We start from the raw sequence: 18,237 nt of genomic DNA, 5'->3' as shown, positions 1-18,237 counted from the left end.
TTGTGTGACTTTTTGAAGAGTAGACGAGCCACATTTTTAGCTTTATACATTTAAGTATAAAAATTTAACAAAACCAATATTTTTTTATTTGCATACTTTTACATTGATTAAATTAGAGTGAACATGTTAAATAATGTTTTGATCAACAAAGAAATCTAAAGTAGTCCCTTAGACAAGATTGAGTAGATGATGAAGTTAAGAGCATGTATCTCCTCAATTGTTTATAGTCTTTTGACCATGTTTGACAAACTTCATGTTTAAGAATGACAAGGTTTTGAAGTTAACACAACATTAACAAGTTGTGTAGGTTAGGGGGTGTTCCTTTATGTGGATGGTAATATGTTGGTAGTTTGCCAGTTTGTTCTATATGGGCTAGCCCTCTTGTTTTGGCTGCTTTATATCTCAAAAACAAGTTGTAGTTTCTGGAAAAGGCTATGTTAGAGTTTTTTGCATTAACATTCTAATCACACTGTGTAATTTGTTTACTGCTTTCTCCTTTAGTTCTCTTCTAATCATGTTGATGTATAGTGTGCTCTAAAATATTGACTCAAAAAATTCTAACACAATCTTTTCTAGAAACTACAACTTTCTAATTGATGGATTGTGGAAAACTTATTTCTTTAATTTACTCAACATTTTCATTCTTTTAGACCATACAATATAAGGAAGACCAACCAAGATAATTGAGTGGTTTACACAAATAGATAGTTGATTTTTCTTAGTAAGTTTTTGTATCAATATTTTACCTAAGAGCCAAGTCTTAAAAAAATCAAGTAAACGATTATGAAATGTGAAAATTTTATCATTCTAAAATCAAAACATTCAGTACTTTCTTAAAACAACATCACCCAGGACTTTTAGGACTCTTAATATTAAAAATGTTTATTACCTTCTTCAAAATTTTAAACTTAATTTTTAATTTAAAAATTATCTAAAACTGATTAAATTAATCATCATGAATAAATCATCTCCAAATAAATAAATGGATTTATATATTTAATTTATTGAATAAGACATGTCAAGTAATGTAACATATGAAAATTGAAATAAAAGGCAAAACTTATTGATCATAAGGTGGGTGGGAAGTACACAAATTTACATGTGAAGACCACAATCCAAACAATCGTGTAAAATTTTAAAAATATATAGAACTTTAAAGAATGACATAATTTTCAAATTTTTTCAAGCTGTCATTTGAATTACCTATATATTTGTTAAATATACATGTAAACAGATGGGCCAAACGACCTTCTATGTCAAAACGAGTATGACAGAAAAACAATTATCCCAGGAAAAGCTTACCAAGAAAAAGTATTTAAATAAAAGGATCCAACTATTTCACTTCGAACTAACAAATGAGTTGACCGACGGTGAACACTCTGGTCCGCCCTCAAAGCAAGCAATCCAATGGCGTAAAAAATCTCTCGGTCAGGCCAAATTAGCTGTCAAACAGGCGGACGAATGAGTACAATAATTTATCGATCCGACCGTTGATGAAGGCCCCGCTGTACTTTTAGCTGCAAATAGTTGGAATCTGGGCCAGAAACCCATGAAAATGGCGAGACAAAGATTTTTTTAATCAAAATTCACTTTCCCTGTTGATATGATTTACGATTTAGCCAATTCCAGAAGAAAAGAAAAACACAAACCCTAATACGGACAAATTTTCTCTCTCCGCCCGGCAACGGTTACATTGAAATTACATTGCCTTTTAAATACAATTACATAAAATATCTCATCTCAAGGATGAGAATACAATAAAAGTTAAGTTTTTCTATTCCTCTCATGTGACCTTCATCGTAACACGTCTCCAAAGCCATAAGATGCCGTCCATCTGCTATTTGAGACGAGAAGCCTAGTTCCCGAAAAAAGATGGATTAGATGGATCTGGTGCAACCGTGAAACATACTACATGCATCCATGTTCCTTACAGCTTAATCATGGAATGTAGCAAGGATTAAAAATAACACTGCACATCTACACGTGTAGTAAAACCAAATAAGCATAGTCACACACATGTGCATTACCTGGACAACATTATTAAATGCATTAAACAAGTGGCTTGGCCAAGCACTTACAGAGCTAGATTTAACAGTAGAAGAAACAAGAACAACATGTATCCATTCTACAGAACTAGCAGATAGAAAAAACTAAACATGAAGTATCCATTCTATCATTTCCATTTTTGCTACATTACACCTAGCCATGAAGAAAAATACACATCTAACATTGATTTACAACAAGATGTCAAAACTAATTCTGATTCTATTGTTTTCTGGATATTGAGCTAATAACTCACCAACACTTTCATCCCTTAGCTGAGTGATTGTTTTTGTTATAGGACTTTAGCCTAGGATTCATATTGATTATACTATTGCATTTGAGTAAGCCGTGTATAAACACATATATCCATTCTTCCCTTATGATACAATCAAACACCGTGAATACTAGAATGAAGGTAGTAAAGCAACAGACAACCTACAACAATTCATTTACACCCTCAAGTTGTAGAAATGAAAAACAACAGTTCATTAATCCTTATGAATGCTGAAAAAGATAACACTAGTTCAACAAAATCACCGGTAGCTTTACACTATGACTGCTGGAATTATTCAAAAATGGGTCAACAAACAACCCTTAGTGTTACATCTAGATCAGAAATCAATTGTTTCAGGGTTATTTTTCCCACTATTGATTTCCATAATTTCACATCTTTAATGGTGCTACTCAATCAACATGATAGCATTTCATCATGGAAAGAAATAAAATAAAAGATTTGTTTATACCTTCCTAATAGATACTAAGAATTTTGCACTGAATAGAAGAATTATACAATGGAAAAGTAACAGTTAACTTAACTTGGATAGCTTCATTCTATTAAAATATAAATCGTTTCAGTCTTAATTTGATTAGAGCAAGGGTACTGTGGAAATTCTCAGCCCTTTTTGCTAGAGAAATTAATCATATTTTCAGAATGTCCACCATTAGATATTTACACCGATCATGTCATAAAGTAATAGCCTAGAAGGAACGACCTCTACAGTTTGAATATTCAGCCCAAGAAGATGAAATTTACCTCAGACCTATTCTATTGAATCCACAGCTTTATACTTATCATGGTCATCGGTTAGGGAAAAATGAGAACTTTCTCTCAAAATACTAACAAGTAAGGAAATTACGAGGACAATTTGACAATACCCAACTCAACAATTATTCCCATGCTTTCTTAATGAAACTTCCAAAATTAATTCCTAATCGCAAGGTTTATGTTTGGAAGAGCAGATTTATGTTTAAGGAAACCCACAACACGTGGTTAAATGATTGTTATTTAAGCATTACCCAAGTCTAGCATCCTATTGAAATGTTGAGCAGAGGTTTTGAGTTGATGAGCACACACACCATACTTCGACACAATCAGAGCAACTAACAAGGAAAAGAGAAAGATAATGACATTACAGAACTAGGCAAGCTGAATCAACTAGGCATTCATGAAAATGGCAAATAACTTGGAACCTAGTGATGCCTGCAACAAAATCGTTCTTGTTGTGACTCTCCCCCGGAATCCCTCTCCAACTCCAGCTATCACTCCTTCTCCCCTTGTTCCCTCGTTCTTGTTTTTTTTCTTATCATCCCTCACAAATAACTGACCTAATCTTACTTGCGGTGGTTTCCCCCCTTTTTCCGCAAGTTGAGAGCCTAGTAACAATAGTATATAGCATAGTTTTTTAAAATTTCTCTTTAGTAAGTTAGAACATAAACAATTTTATGGTGGTAACATGTAGATATTAGAATATAATTTAAGTCTTATTAAATAATCAAGGTGGAACTTTTGTTTATCTATTAACAAAATCATCTGTTAGTATAATAATATAATAACAATCTATCTATACGTCTTTCCATAAAACCACATCCAATGCAACATCTAAGTTCCACTTTGAGCTTACAAGGTTAACTTTGAGTAAATGTAACATAAAACAACATGAAATCCTAAGTGATGTGTGTGAGTGACCACATGATCATCCAACGTATCCCCTTCCAAGAGGCTAGCCCTCTCTACCTCAGCCACACCCTCATCACAACAATTCTTGCATCCACTCAGACACTTGCAACCAACAATGAGTCAGTACCCATCATAATCCAACATATCACATCTTAAATCATATCATCATTCTTGCAAATAAGATATAACAATATCCTTAACTATTTCACAATTAGGAAGTAAATACATTAGTATAATCACATTGGTATTAAAATACGACATTTAACAACACATTTTATGTTAACATCATCATAACATAACAAAGGCATACATTTTGACTTAAAATAAATCATATAATCTTAGGTGTAATCTAAGATGTTAAACTTCATTTATCTTAAAACAAGATTAAAACTATCTTTGACCAAGTCAACATTTGGCTATTCGCCACATAACCAAGAAAAAGAAAAAGATTCAAGGGCAAGACGTGACAATTTGATGGAAATTTCATCTAGATTTAGGTTTCTTGAAAATTCTAGCTTTACGTTTGTCTAAAATTTTATAAGTTTCTATGCAGGAAAAATGCATATATGTATTAGTGTATTTGATGTAAATTTTTTTGTGTTGTTTAAGGTAGCTTAAAGTTTGTTCTTCGGTGTTGTGTTCTCGGTGAAGGGAGGGATTTATAAATTTTGGCAGCTTGAATTTGAAGGAAAATTCTTCTAGATTTAGGTTTCTCACGGGAAATTTTATGAATTTTTGTGCAAGGAAAATACAAGTATGTAACAGTAGAGGGTGTTTGGTGGATTTTTGCATCAAAGCATTTTAGAATCCGTGTTGAGTTAAATAATCTTCTTTATTAGTTAAAGATTTTGTTAGGCATATTTAGAACATAAGAATGAGAAAAACAACATTTGGAAGTCTTGATCATACATGTTCCATACATCGGTCAAATCTGGAGTTTAAAACTTTAAGATGTGAGTAGAAAAAAATTAGATAGGTACTTGGTTCTGTTTGTGTGTTAGATGATCAATCTATAAAAGTAACCAAAAAAATGGGAGTGAAAACTTTACAAGTAGGGAGAGTGTATACACTTTGAGAGATAGGTACTTAGTTTGAATGACCATGTTTCTTTCTGAAGCTAAGCTCATATTTTCTTGGCCCCCCATTGATTTGGCCTTCAAGTTTCAACAATGTCATCATTGTTCACTTGTTGTGAATAGTAGGCTAATCAATTAATGTTTTATATTTTCTTTAGTTTCATGACAGTTTTGCTATGCCACACTACAAATTGCAAACCGTCTTTGTCTAATTAATCATTGAAAAGTAGAGCTTAGATTCTACTTAAACTTCGAATTTCATATTTCATCATAGTATAATCTCTTTTGGCTGTTAGCTTACCTTCACGTTTATGGATAATACATCCTATACCTACTTTACTAGGATTATCATTGCATGCACCATCAAAATTATTGGCAGGTAGTAATTTCTACCAACCACATTACCACATTAAGGCATAGTCAAACAAGATATATAGTTGTCCATCATCCATCACCAACTTAAGACATTTCAATTTATGGTTGTTTAAATGTATAAGTTGTCGACCTATTTCCAACACATGTATTGACTACACATTGTAATATGACTGGAGGGTTTTGGATTGTTTGTAGTCTTATGGTCCATTTGGTTGTTGGCATAGGAATTGAAAATTAGAATAAAAAAAATAGAATGGGAATAGAAAAGGGCAATTCCAATCCTATTTGGTTCACTTGGAATTCGATTGGGAATATGTTAATCCATTGTTTGGTTGTACAAAAAAGGAATAGGAATAAGGTTAAGTTTTGTATTTTTAAAAATATTTCCCTTAAATTTTTTTGTTTTAATTTATTATTTTTTGATTAATTTTTTCAATAATGGTAAAAAGGTTAATTTATTTTCATTTTTATTTTATTCATTGAAGTTAATGAGAATATAATTTATTTGATTTTTAAAAAAAAAAGATATAATAAAAAAAATGGTATAAAAAATTTTAAAAACTAAATCAGATTGGGAATAGGAATGGTCTATTCCAATAACAACTATTTTTTGGAATGGACATATTAGCATTTTAGGGGCAACATTGGAATATATATGTCTATTCCCTATTTTGATTTGGAGGTGCCAAACAGAGAATACATTTCCTATTCCTATTCCACCAACCAAACGGGCCCTAAATGGAGGCATTTTGTAAGCATTTAAAAATCAGATATTTATGTGATCATTGTGGATCTTAAGTGGATAAACAATGATGTAGCATTCTAAAGATTTTTAATAGATTTTAGTTATGTTAATGAGCATGAAGTGTTGTAGCACAAATTAATAAGTCTTTGTGTTTTGCATATTGATTTGAATGTTTATCTTTGAGTATGTGTTTCTATTTTATCCACTCCGTCTATCTCCTACAAAAATTAAGTTTAAACAATTACGTTTTGATGGAGTCCATTCACAACTTGCTCTTTCATCCTTACTCTTAATACCACCTTTGTCAAATTGGACAAGGGTGATTAATCCAAACCAATTTTTATGAATGATTTCATCCACATTGGAGAAGATTTATTCATAGTGGTTCATTCTACTAATTCTATTATTTAAAGTCTCAACGATGTTGGCTTCTATTTTATCTACTAAGGATATCACTAACATTTCTCTATTTTGGAAAGTACGACAATTTTTCTCTTTCCACAATTCCTATGTAATTATAGAAGGAACAACCTTCCAAATGTTTTGATATAAACCTTTATGTAGAGATGGCAGCCAACTTTTAATATGTTTAATAAGATCATTATGGAAAGTGGATTGCCAATTAAATTTTGCACAAATGTCAATCCAACACTCATTTACATATGGACAATTAAGGAGAATGTGATCCACAAATTCATCATCAGATTTACATAAGATATATGTAGACGGTCCTTCATATCCCCTTTTCTTGAACCATTATGTTGTAAGGATCTTATTTTGTAAAGTAGCACATATAAAGGTTCATTCTTTTGGAAAATAATTTCTATCCTAGCAAAGATCATTAGGGAGAGCAAATCTTGAAGAATGTTGAGGAGAAGACAAGAAATTGTAACCATCTTTTAACTTGCAGTTCTCATCTTTAGATGCAACCCAAACTAATTTGTCAAACTTATTTTTAATGGAGAAAAAAAAATTGACATGATTTTCTCAATGGAGTTATTTTGAACCTCTATTAAAGGTGTATTGTTGAGGTCTTTTCATTTCCATCCTAAGATAGAGTTATTATTTTTTTGTAATCTAATCGCTCAATTTATTACCTCTAGAATTACTAAGAAAAATCCTTATATTTTGATCTAAGCCTATAGAATTCAAAGGAGCATATCTAGCCCATGAATCTTCCCAAAATAATATAGATTCCTCGTCTCTTACATCCTATGATAGTTCATCATTGATAATTGGGATGTTGTACAGGATGGAAGCTATAATGAAGTTCCATATTATGAACCCTTTCGGGTGATTGCAAGCTCAAAATAGGTTAGTTGGCTCAACATTTAAGACATTTATTTATAAGAATGTTTGCCCATTTCCTTTTGGGGTTCTTAAGAAGATTCCAAACCATTTTTGCACCAAGGGCTAAGTTTTGCCAATATAAAAGTTCTTAATACTCATACCCCCATTCTTAATAAATTTACACACATTTTCCCATTTAATAAGTGCAAACTTTTTATTTTTCGAAGAACCTTTCCAAAGAAAGCTTTGAATTTTGGCTTCTAATTTGTTTCTGCAATATGCATTAAGGGGAAGAATAGGCATTTGATAGGTAGGAAGAGTTGTTAGGACATATTTGATCATTGTTATTCTACTAGTGTTAGACAACCATTTTCCTTTCCAACCATCCACTTTTTGATGAATTTTGGTTAGAATATCTTCCCAGAGCTTGTTACACCCAGTGCCTTTGTTTAAGGGAATTCTAATATACTTACATGGAAAATCCCCAGGTTTGAAACCCAAAATATTGCATATTGCTTTTTTCGCTTTCAGTTCAGTGTTCATAAAGAAGATTTCTGATTTAGTTGCATTAATCTTTTGTCTAGAAGCATTCATATAATTATTTAGAATGTACTTGAAATTCTTAGCTTCCTCACAAGTGCTTTTCCTAGAAGAATAACTTATCATCTACAAACAATTGATGAATAATATTTTGAGTGTTATCAGTGATCTATATTCCCCTAATAATTCCATCATTATGAGCTTTTTGAATAGATTCACCTAATGCTTCTACCATAATAATGAAGAGGAAAGACGATAATTGATCTCCTTGGCGAATGTTGTTAGAAATGTTTTTTTTTTTAAATCTAGTTTTTCATTAACCAAAATGGCGAACTTGGGAGTCGTGATACAATTGAAGAGAAGGTTTATCCATATCTTGTAGAAACCAAATGCCACTAGGCATTTGCATAGGAATCTCCAATCAACTTTATTGTGAGCTTATTGTATATCTTGCTTAATCAACATACAAGGGTCTTGATTCGATTGGGTCGTATGAATAATCTCTTGGCAATAATAATACCCTCTAGGATGGATCTCTTAGGAACAAAGCTTGTCTTCTCCTCATAAATTATCTTATAAATTGTATTACAAAGAGGGATGGGTCTATAATCTCCAATAGCCACACAGTTTGATTTCTTGGGAGTGAGTGTCACAAAAGTATTATTAATCTCTACTAGGAGGGGCCTTGCATTCCTAGTTGCTTCAATGGTCTCATGTAGATCATGTCTAATGATCTCCCAACATTTTGAAAGAATTCATATTAAAGTCATATAGGCTAGGAGCTTTATCTGGATTCATTTGAAAGATTGCAATATGTCTTCTTTGAAGAAAATAGTTTTATTTAAACTCATGTTTTCTTCTTTTTTTATAAGGTTAGTGATTAATATTAACATCCTTGTTTGAGCTTCTAAGTTTGACTAGTCCCTTTCATTATACATGTTCAAGAAAAAATTAACAATTTCTTTTGATATCTCCTATGGTTGTTCAAGAATTGTGCCATTATTATCTTTTATCTTGGAGATCTTATTAGCAACTATTCTTGCTCTTTACTTTTGTGAAAAAAAATTGTGTTTAGTTCCCTTCAGCTAGCCATGTCTCGCTGGATTTTTGTTTCCAAAAAAATCTTCCTTGGATAGAACTTCCTCAAGATTTTCTAGTAACTACTTTTTTTAATAGAAAATAATCATTATCCATACCATATTTGATAATAGAATCAATGAGGTTAGCTAGCTCTTCCTCAATTGTAGCTTTTCCATCAAATATATTATTGAAATGCACTTTATTCCAAGTGATTAAGTTTAGCTTCATATGTTTTAATCTAGAAATAAAATTAAAAATCTTAGATCCTTCCACTGTACATTGTTCCCACCAAGATTAATAAGATAATAAAAAATCCTTGTGTTCAAGCCACATATTTTCATATTTGAATGGGTGTTTTGTCGAAATGGTAGATTCTGAAATGCAAAGCCTAATAGGGAATGATCTGAACCAGAATGATTAAGAATTTCTACTTCTAAATCATAATTAAAGGAAGATAGATTTCCTTTGATTAAAAATCTATCAAGTATTTTGGATATGCTGCTAAAATCTTTCCTCCTATTGGTCTAGGGAAAAGTGTCATTCTTAGTTAAAATTTTAGATAAACTATTAGAGGATACCCAATGACTAAAGTCTTTTTGGGCATGTGGGATAAAGTTACTTCCTCCTCTCTTCTCTGAAGAATCTAAAATAGCATTAAAGTCTCCTCCTAAAATAAATATTTCCTTTGGGTCAAGATAGAGTAAGTTATTAATTTGATTCCATACTTTGGCCTTATCCTTTGTGTTAGTGGGCACATACACATTAACTATAGAAAATGTCAAATTGCTATTGACACTACTAACCTTGGCATAAATCCAGTTCTTGCCATTTCTAATATTGGTTAAATTAACTTTCCTTGGATCCCATAATATAGCTAGATCCCCCAAATGCACCATTGGATTCTACACAGGTAGTTTTCTAGAGTCTAATCTTCCTATTAAATTTTTCCTAATCATTCTTATTTAATTTTTTCTCTTGTAATAAGATTAAATTTGAGTCAAGAGTTTTCAAAGTCCTCTTTAGGAGTCTTTGTTTGTTAGTGGCATTTAGTCCCCTAACATTCCATGTGGAGATAGATTCATTAGGGGTGGAAGGGAACTTTCCCCTTCCTACACTGAATGAATTCATAATCTTTGCCTAATTTTTGGCCAACCTATATTGTTCCTCAATTCAGAGAGAGGCTTCCTTCCTCTTTTCTTTTTCTATTTTTTTGCTACTTTTAGATGATCAAGACTATCAATAATAGTTGCAATGTCTAATTTAACTGAGGAATCTAACTCGATACTTGAATTAGGACTGACTTAATTTCTTTGTGTAAACTCCTACTTACATTTCCCTTAAATTCCTTAGTATAATTTTCTTTATTATTATTATGTTGAGTACATTTTTCACCCACTGAACTATGCTTAAGTAATGGAAGACCTATTGATGTCAATGTGGATTCTAGGTCATTGTAGGGGTCTAATATATTAGCTAGATCAATAGTCAACTATGGGTCCATACAACATCCCTTAAGTTGACTATTGATTTCAATAGAGGGTAGACATAAGTCCTTGGGAGATATATCGTAGGGAAATTTTGATTCCCCAAAGGACTTCTAGGTACGAAAATGATGCCATAAGGCAATTTATACACATACTTGTTCATGGGCTATCATTATATTCTTCATTAGATTATTTAAATTTAACATATTATTTTCTACATTTTTAATAAAGATATTTATATCATCCATGTTTTTGAATCTAGAGTTTACTAAAATCAGTATCAAGCATTACCTTATTCGAAACAAACTTGTTAATCATCTCATTATTAGGAGATTAGTACAACTCGTCATCCTTTATTTTTAGGAATAATAATAATGGCGAGAATTGATATAAGGCTAATAATTCATCCTGATACTGATCTTGCCTATTGAGGAATTGAGGGCTAGCTAGGTTTACAAGTGAAGGAGAGGGGAATGAAACAAAGGCTTCTTATAGTTAAAAGGAGTGTGTTGATGGATTAAATCTTTAGACAAAGAAGGATCACTAGTTTCTCCCTCTTCTACTGACTAAGAATATTTGAAGAAACCAAAACCATGCTCTAAGAATTTAAAATCCATTTCTTTCACAATTTTGCTAGGTGCTATCGAATAAATTTTTTCCATTAACTCTGAAACAGTAAATACAATTTTAGAGTTAATCATACCTCTAACAAATGATGGGTTTAAATTATATATCGAATTGTTAGTGATGATCAATCGAAATCTTAATTGAATTTGAACTTAGAAAATTCTCAGATATACCTTTGAGACCCCCAAAGTAATCCAATATTTTCTAGTATGTTGATGTTCATTAATTCTACAAAGAAGTTAGGAAATTCGATCCAATTGTAGACAAAAGAAATGGGTTAATCCAATAAATCCAAATTGGTAATACATTCAATGAAATTAATTTAAAAACCTTTTAGATATAGTGGAGGGTCTAATAGAAGTTTATCATTAATTTGTTGATTTAAGCATTCTACAAAGAAAAAACCATACCTCATAAATTCAAAGAAAGCCAAAAATAAATAAAAAAATAAAAGTTTGAAATATAACTACCTTGCCATAATGCTATCATACCAAATTTATGACATCCCTGCCATAAACTTTTAGTCATTTGGTTACTTATTATCAGATTCTATGTTTCATTATTATGCTTCGAACTCTTGATATTCATGTACTCTACTAACTTCCTTTGACCATAGGTTTGATGCCTTTGAAGATTTGGACCATGTCAATTGTAATTAGGGTTTTATCTAAAACCCCTGATATTTTTTCTTCGACACTTTCTTGGAAATATTTAGTTTTGTGAAAATATGAACTTGGTCATGGATAAGAAATGCACTTCTTATGATCCCAACCCAGTGAAGCTTTTTGCCTAGGTTATTTCGAATTGCCCTTTCATTTATGGTGGACCAAATTCCATCCTTCAAGATTTGACCGATAGGGTTGTTTGTAATAATTCTATGATTCATAGTGTAATGATTGTTTGACTTTAGCACATCAAAGGTATTCTTCATCGTGATTGCATATTTTGTTTTTTTAAAATAATTTCCTGTTGTCTTTGTATCGCATGATTGAATTCACTCCGCAAATGTCTATTGTTTCGTTCACATAATCACATTCTTTCTTCTTATAGTATAATTTTTGACGTCAATATTTACCTCTATATCAAATCTAAAATATTTTGAATATAGTATTATAAAACAAAAAAAATTAATTATTCTAAGATCAAAATATTCTCTACTTTCTTAAAGAACATCACCCTAGTTTTTAAGGCTTTTAATATTAGGAAACTTTTTAGCTTTCTTCAAAAATTTAAAAACGATTTTAAGTACCTAAAACTAATTAAATTAATCATTATGAAAGAAATGAATTGAGGATACAATAAATAGAATTATGAATCGAATTGATTGAATAAGACATGTCAAGTACCTAATGTAACACATGAAATTTGGAAACTAGAAGGCAAAAAATTATAGATCATAAAGTGGGCGGAAAGTACACAAATTTACATGTGAAGACCACAATCTAAACAATCATATAAAATTTAAATAAAAAATATATGGATAATGACATAATTTTTATTTTTATTTTTATTTTAACTGCCATTTGAAGTACCTAGAATTTTGTTCAATAGACATATATAAAGAAATGGTCCAAACGACCTTCCATGTTACAACGAGTATGACAGATGAAAAACTTATCAAAGGAAAAGCTCACCAAGAAAAAGTATTCAAGTAAAAGGATCCAACTACTTCAGTTTTTGGAACTAACAAATGAGGTGACTGACAGTAAACACCCTGGGCCGCCATTAAAGCAAGCAGTCCAATAGCTTAACAGAAATTTGGAAAAAATGTCTGGACTCTTCACCTTAAAAAAAATTCGGTCAGGCCAAATTAGCTGTCAAACAGGCGGACGGATGAGTACAAATTTTTATCTCGGAATGGGGTAAAAGCTAATCGATTCGACCGTTGATGAAGGCCCCGCAGTACTTTTAGCTGCAAATAGTTGGAATCTGGGCCAGAAACCCATGAAAATGGCGAGGAAAACAGGTTTTTTTTTATAAAAACCCGAACGGTCAAGTTTTCTCTCTCCGCCCCGCAACGGTTACATTGAATGCCCGATGGACATCATGATGTAAGCGGTTCGATCCGCGTGAGCCGCTTGAGTATTTTCGTACACGCCGCGCTGCTTTTCATACTTTGCTTAAATTTAGACTTGTTTAGTCCTCAAAAGCTGCACGGCCTGAAAAGAAGAATTTGCAGTGGACGGCCTTCACGCTCACGCTCCTCTTATTATTATTGTTGCAGTTTTTGCTTCTGCAGCGCACTTCGCTTTGAAAGTGGAGCAGTTGTAGGGGGGGGCGCTGAGAGGACGAAGAAAAAGATTTAAGATGGCAGCCAGAACTGCCGCTCCGATATTTCCCATGCCCGGGGATTTTGAGTTCGAAGATCAGTTTTGCCTCGGACCAGAGATGGACTACGCTAAGGTTTAGTGAAGCATATTGCATTGATGTATTTGATTGAATCTTTTTCGCTTAGCGTAAAGTTTGTTTTTTCGTTGTTGCGTTCTCAGTGAAGGGAGGGATCTGTAAATTTTGGCAGCTTGAATTTGACGGAAAAATTCTTCTAGATTTAGGTTTCTCGGAAATTTATGAATATTTGTGCAGGGAAAATACAAATATGTATTGGTGTATTTGACTGTTTTTTTTCCTGATGTTAAGATAGCGTAAAGTTTGTTTTTGGTTGTTGCGTTCTCAGTGAAAGGCGGGATCTGCAAATTTTGGCAGCTTGAATTTGATGGAAATTTCTTCTAGATTTAGGTTTCTTCGAAATCTTTATGAATTTTTGCAGGAAAAATACATATTATATGTATTGGTATATTTGTTTGAATTTTTTTCTGAAGGTAGCTTAGAGTTCGTTTTTCGTTGTTGCGTTCTCAGTGGAGTGAGGGATCTGTAAATTTTGGCAGCTTGAATTTGATGGAAACTTCTTCAAGATTTAGGTTTTTCGGAAATTGTATGAATTTTTGTGCCGAGGCAATATAAATATGTAACAGTAGAGGGATTCTGGTGTATTTCTGCATCAAAGCATTTCCGAATCTGTGTTCAGTTGAATAATATTGTTTATTAGTTAAACATATTGTTAGGCATACTTAGAAAAGAAGAATGAGAAAAACGACATTCGGAAGTCCTGATAATACCTGTTCCATACATCGGCCAAATCCGGAGTTAAAAACTTTTAGGTGCGAGTGAAAAACTTTTAGATAGGTACATATTCTTTTTGTTTGTTAGATAATCTGTCAAAGTAACCAAAAGAATTTCATATTTCATCATAGTATAATCTCTTTTGTAGGGGACACGGAGCTCATAAAGCACTAAAGCTACTCATTAAGTCATACAGGACAGAAGTATTAGAATAATGTACTGAGCTATTTATTGGATCATATGCGCTATAATATAGGGAAAGCCTGGGAGATTACCAGATCATTGAAGGGATTGAAATTTTTTAAATAGTTTATTAAATCCTCCGTTTCAGGATTTACCAGATCATTGTAAGGATTTAAAAAGGTAACAGTAACTGGTAAGATCCTGTTGGTTAAACCAGGATCTTAAAGAAAATTCTTCTGCAAAAACAAGCAAAATAAAGAACAATAAATAGCCTGTTCTGTAATATTTGGATAAAATTTAATGGCAAGAAGCTTTCAAGGCACATATCAAACTTCTGAAGGTCTTGCATCAACTAGACCAGAGATCTTAAATACTGTTTTTCTCATTGAGCCACTAGGATTTCCAGATCTGCTTATTACCGTTACTATGTATTTCAGAATCATTAGTAGAGATCAATAAATAACTAAACCTTTGATACATTTGTGAAATTTCAGGTACTGGCGGAAGCTGATCGGCAGGGGAAACAAGATCTAATAATCCCTTATCCGGATCGATCAACGTCCCGGCGGCAGGACATTTCATGTTTCTCCGAGCTTTTGAAAGCGTCGGCAGAGGATCATCAATCTGCGAACACAAATCGGCGGACATGGAAGAGCTCTATTTTAGGGCTTTGGAGAAAAGCACAGAAGAAAAACTCCTCTCCGAGCAGCTTGACACCACAGCATCCTGGGTTCAAATCTCGTTGCAAGCCAGCTGCTTCAGGGCCACTCTACTTAAATGACGTTCGTAGCAATGGCGGCCCTTCTTACTGCCGCTCTGCCCGGGCCTCCTCATCGTTGGCAGCCATGTTCACAGGCGATGCTCATGTAACTCCCTACATGTCTCTCAGTCATCACAGTCACACTTACAATAGAAAGCCTGTAGCAAGGCCTATTTACTTGGTCACATAGGTAGACTCATTTTATTCTACTTCTTGCAAGGAAGCTTCATTTTTTTTGGTTATACTCGCTTCTGAGCGCATGATCCCCCAGCGCTTCCAAGCTTGATCATAGCCATTTTTCAGTCTGCTATGGATCTAAAATGTCAGCTAGTTTTAGCTGACCCAAAAGGCTTTCTGTTTCTCCAAGTACGCGTCTTTGGGTTGAATCTTAGGCAAGAGTGAAGATTTTGATTTCTGATGGGCTCTTTAAGAATCTAATTTTATGGGTAGATTAAAAAGTCATTGAAATATTTTGATCAATTATTCAAAAACATGTTTTTTTGTCCTTTTTCTTCAATAAAAAATAGTTTTGAATATGACTTGGTTCATGGTGATGACGTAGTGTGATTGTCATTGAAATATTTTGATCAATTATTCAAAAACATGTTTTTTGTCCTTTTTCTTCAATAAAAAATAGTTTTGAACATGACTTGGTTTATGGTGATGACGTAGTGTGATTGTGGATGTTGAAGGTAAAAATTTCAATACAATTTTTTTGTTATAATTTTTTCAATGGTGAAAATTTATACTCAATTTATTATTATCAAAAAGTATTATATACTTAAAATAATATTAAGTTATTAATGCTAATAGGCATTGTTAATGTTAACTTTAATCTTTTTATTTTAAATTTGACACAATATACTTTTAAGCACCACAAATTATAATCTTTGAAGATAAATTATCAAATTTTTAAAGAAATTAAACAGAGATAAAGGTTTTGTAGTGGATACTTATCGACATTGGTGACTATAGAATATAAAATACACATCATATGTTTTTAAAATATAAAATGACCAAAACAAGGGTGTCGGCCCTTACAAACAAAATACTGACAACCAACACACTACTAGCAAAAACAAGTAGGAGAGGCATCATTGCAACAAAGAACTACACTAACAACCAAGAAAGTACTCGCTAGCAGAGAATTAATCAAACTAAATTAACAGCTATAGTACTAACCATACTATAATTGTTCAAAGCATAAACTGTTGGGATAAGCACACTATAAGCAAACTAACCCATCCCAAGAACCACATATTACCATTTACATCTCTATCAAAGTAAACATCTATTCTAGTGTTGAAAACTATAGTACTAATCATACTATTAAAGTTTAGAGTATAAAGCTATTGGCATAAACAAGTCAACCCAAGTTTGAGTAACAGTTATAAACTAGCAAGCTAGATAACAGTTGAGAACAAAAAAACAACTAGAGTCATAATACCCTTAAAGGCTACCATATTATTTCTCATCTTTTTCCTTTCTTTTCCTAGTCAGAAGCACCCTAGCCCAATCCTTAGCTAGAAACTTATAGAGGAGGTTGTTAGAGGAGGTTGTTATCCTCCATGTCTAGCCCCGTTTCGTCTTTCTCCGGCGCCAACAATTGGAGGGTGGTAGCAGTAGCATGAGTAACCTTCAGTGCAAATCTAGAGGAGCAGAACCCCTCCTCTAAGGATTTGACCCTTTTTTTTAGATCTGCCTTCTTCTCATTTTGTTCCTCCTCTTTCTCCTTGTTTTCTTTTTCATCATTTTTATAAAACTCTTTAGTCTTTGTCAATGATTGGTTCTCATCCTACAAAACCTGAGGGTTAGTAAAAACGTTGATTTTTTCCTTTACCAGAGAGGAGATGGTGCTAGGGGAGGTGTTCACTTTGCTGATGTCCTCACAGATGGTAATAGGCTGCAGGGTAAAGCTCGCCAACACATATGTGTGGCCTCAGTTGTATTGACATTACTAGCAAACACCTGGGTATTACCAGCAGACGCCTGGGTATTACCAATAGAGTTTTCATTTTTTTCTTTCTCCTCATTCCCCTTTTCTCTCTTGGAGTCAAAATGTTTCTCCTCCTCCAGTTCTCTTTCATTATTTTTTGAACTCTACTCCTTCGCCTCGTCAACCCTATATCTATTAGCCTTTTGTTTATACCTTGCTTGTGTTTTTGCAAGCCTTTCCAACCTTCTCCCACCCTTTCCACCTCCTTCCTCTTCCGACTCCTCAATTTCCACCTCCATTGGTTTTTCAATTTTGATTTTTTTACTGCCCTTTTGTTCAATAACCAGTTTTGGGTTTTTCTTTTTCTTAGTATCTCTACTAGGGGAAGGGCACGGAGTGTGGATTCTGGTACATGCTGGTACTTGGCAGGGAATTCTGATGGTGGCACTTATTTTCAACCACAACAACCCTAGGTGGGGTCGAGGGCAAGATGGAACTGGTAGACTCTAAAAATTAGGCCCTGGTGGATGATGGTAAAATTATTACCCTTACTTCTCGTCTCCCTAACATCACTAATCATATCCTCGAGGGAATGTAACAAAAAGAATGGAATAGAAATGGTCTCTATTTCTAAAATGGTTAAGGAGGGTGAAGTGATAATAATAATAAACTCCAAACCTGCCTTCTAGTGTGAGGTACTTTATTAACACCAGACAGACATCTTCCCACGGAGTTGGTAGCTATAGCGAACGGGTTCTTCATCTTCTGCAAAAAAACTATTCATGCTGGCCTTGTCTGCCATTTTTGTAACCTTCTTCCATTTCTTCCCCTTCATGGACAACCTAGTAGGCCATTGCAATAACATCCTCATTAACTTGGAATGTATTACCATTTATGGTAACCCCACGGTCATTCCACCCGTTCACAAACTGAAGAGAACAATTTTTGTCATACCCCACCATTGCTTACATATAAGGAAGAAACCCCCCTTCTTTTAATAGGCACCAGGTTGTCATCCTAT

At 33.2% G+C, this 18,237-nt stretch overlaps 1 protein-coding gene across 1 annotated transcript; it reads left to right on the top strand.

The window, feature by feature from the left end:
- The first annotated feature begins 12,801 nt into the window (after window positions 1-12,801).
- On the top strand, window positions 12,802-15,816 carry LOC149571464 (uncharacterized). The gene is made up of 2 exons (XM_089812980.1): window positions 12,802-13,620; window positions 15,015-15,816. Exons 1-2 carry the CDS (start codon window positions 13,525-13,527, stop codon window positions 15,468-15,470), a joined length of 552 nt encoding a protein of 183 aa, XP_089669106.1. The 5' UTR covers window positions 12,802-13,524; the 3' UTR covers window positions 15,471-15,816.
- Window positions 15,817-18,237: the final 2,421 nt, after the last annotated feature.

This window comes from Cupressus sempervirens, chromosome 2 (genome assembly GCF_028749045.1).
Source record: "Cupressus sempervirens isolate cs-2001-9-10 chromosome 2, ASM2874904v1, whole genome shotgun sequence".
In the NCBI taxonomy this organism is placed as follows: domain Eukaryota; kingdom Viridiplantae; phylum Streptophyta; class Pinopsida; order Cupressales; family Cupressaceae; genus Cupressus; species Cupressus sempervirens.
Note: the sequence above shows the minus strand (reverse complement) of the source record. Positions and strands in the feature narration are given on the sequence as shown.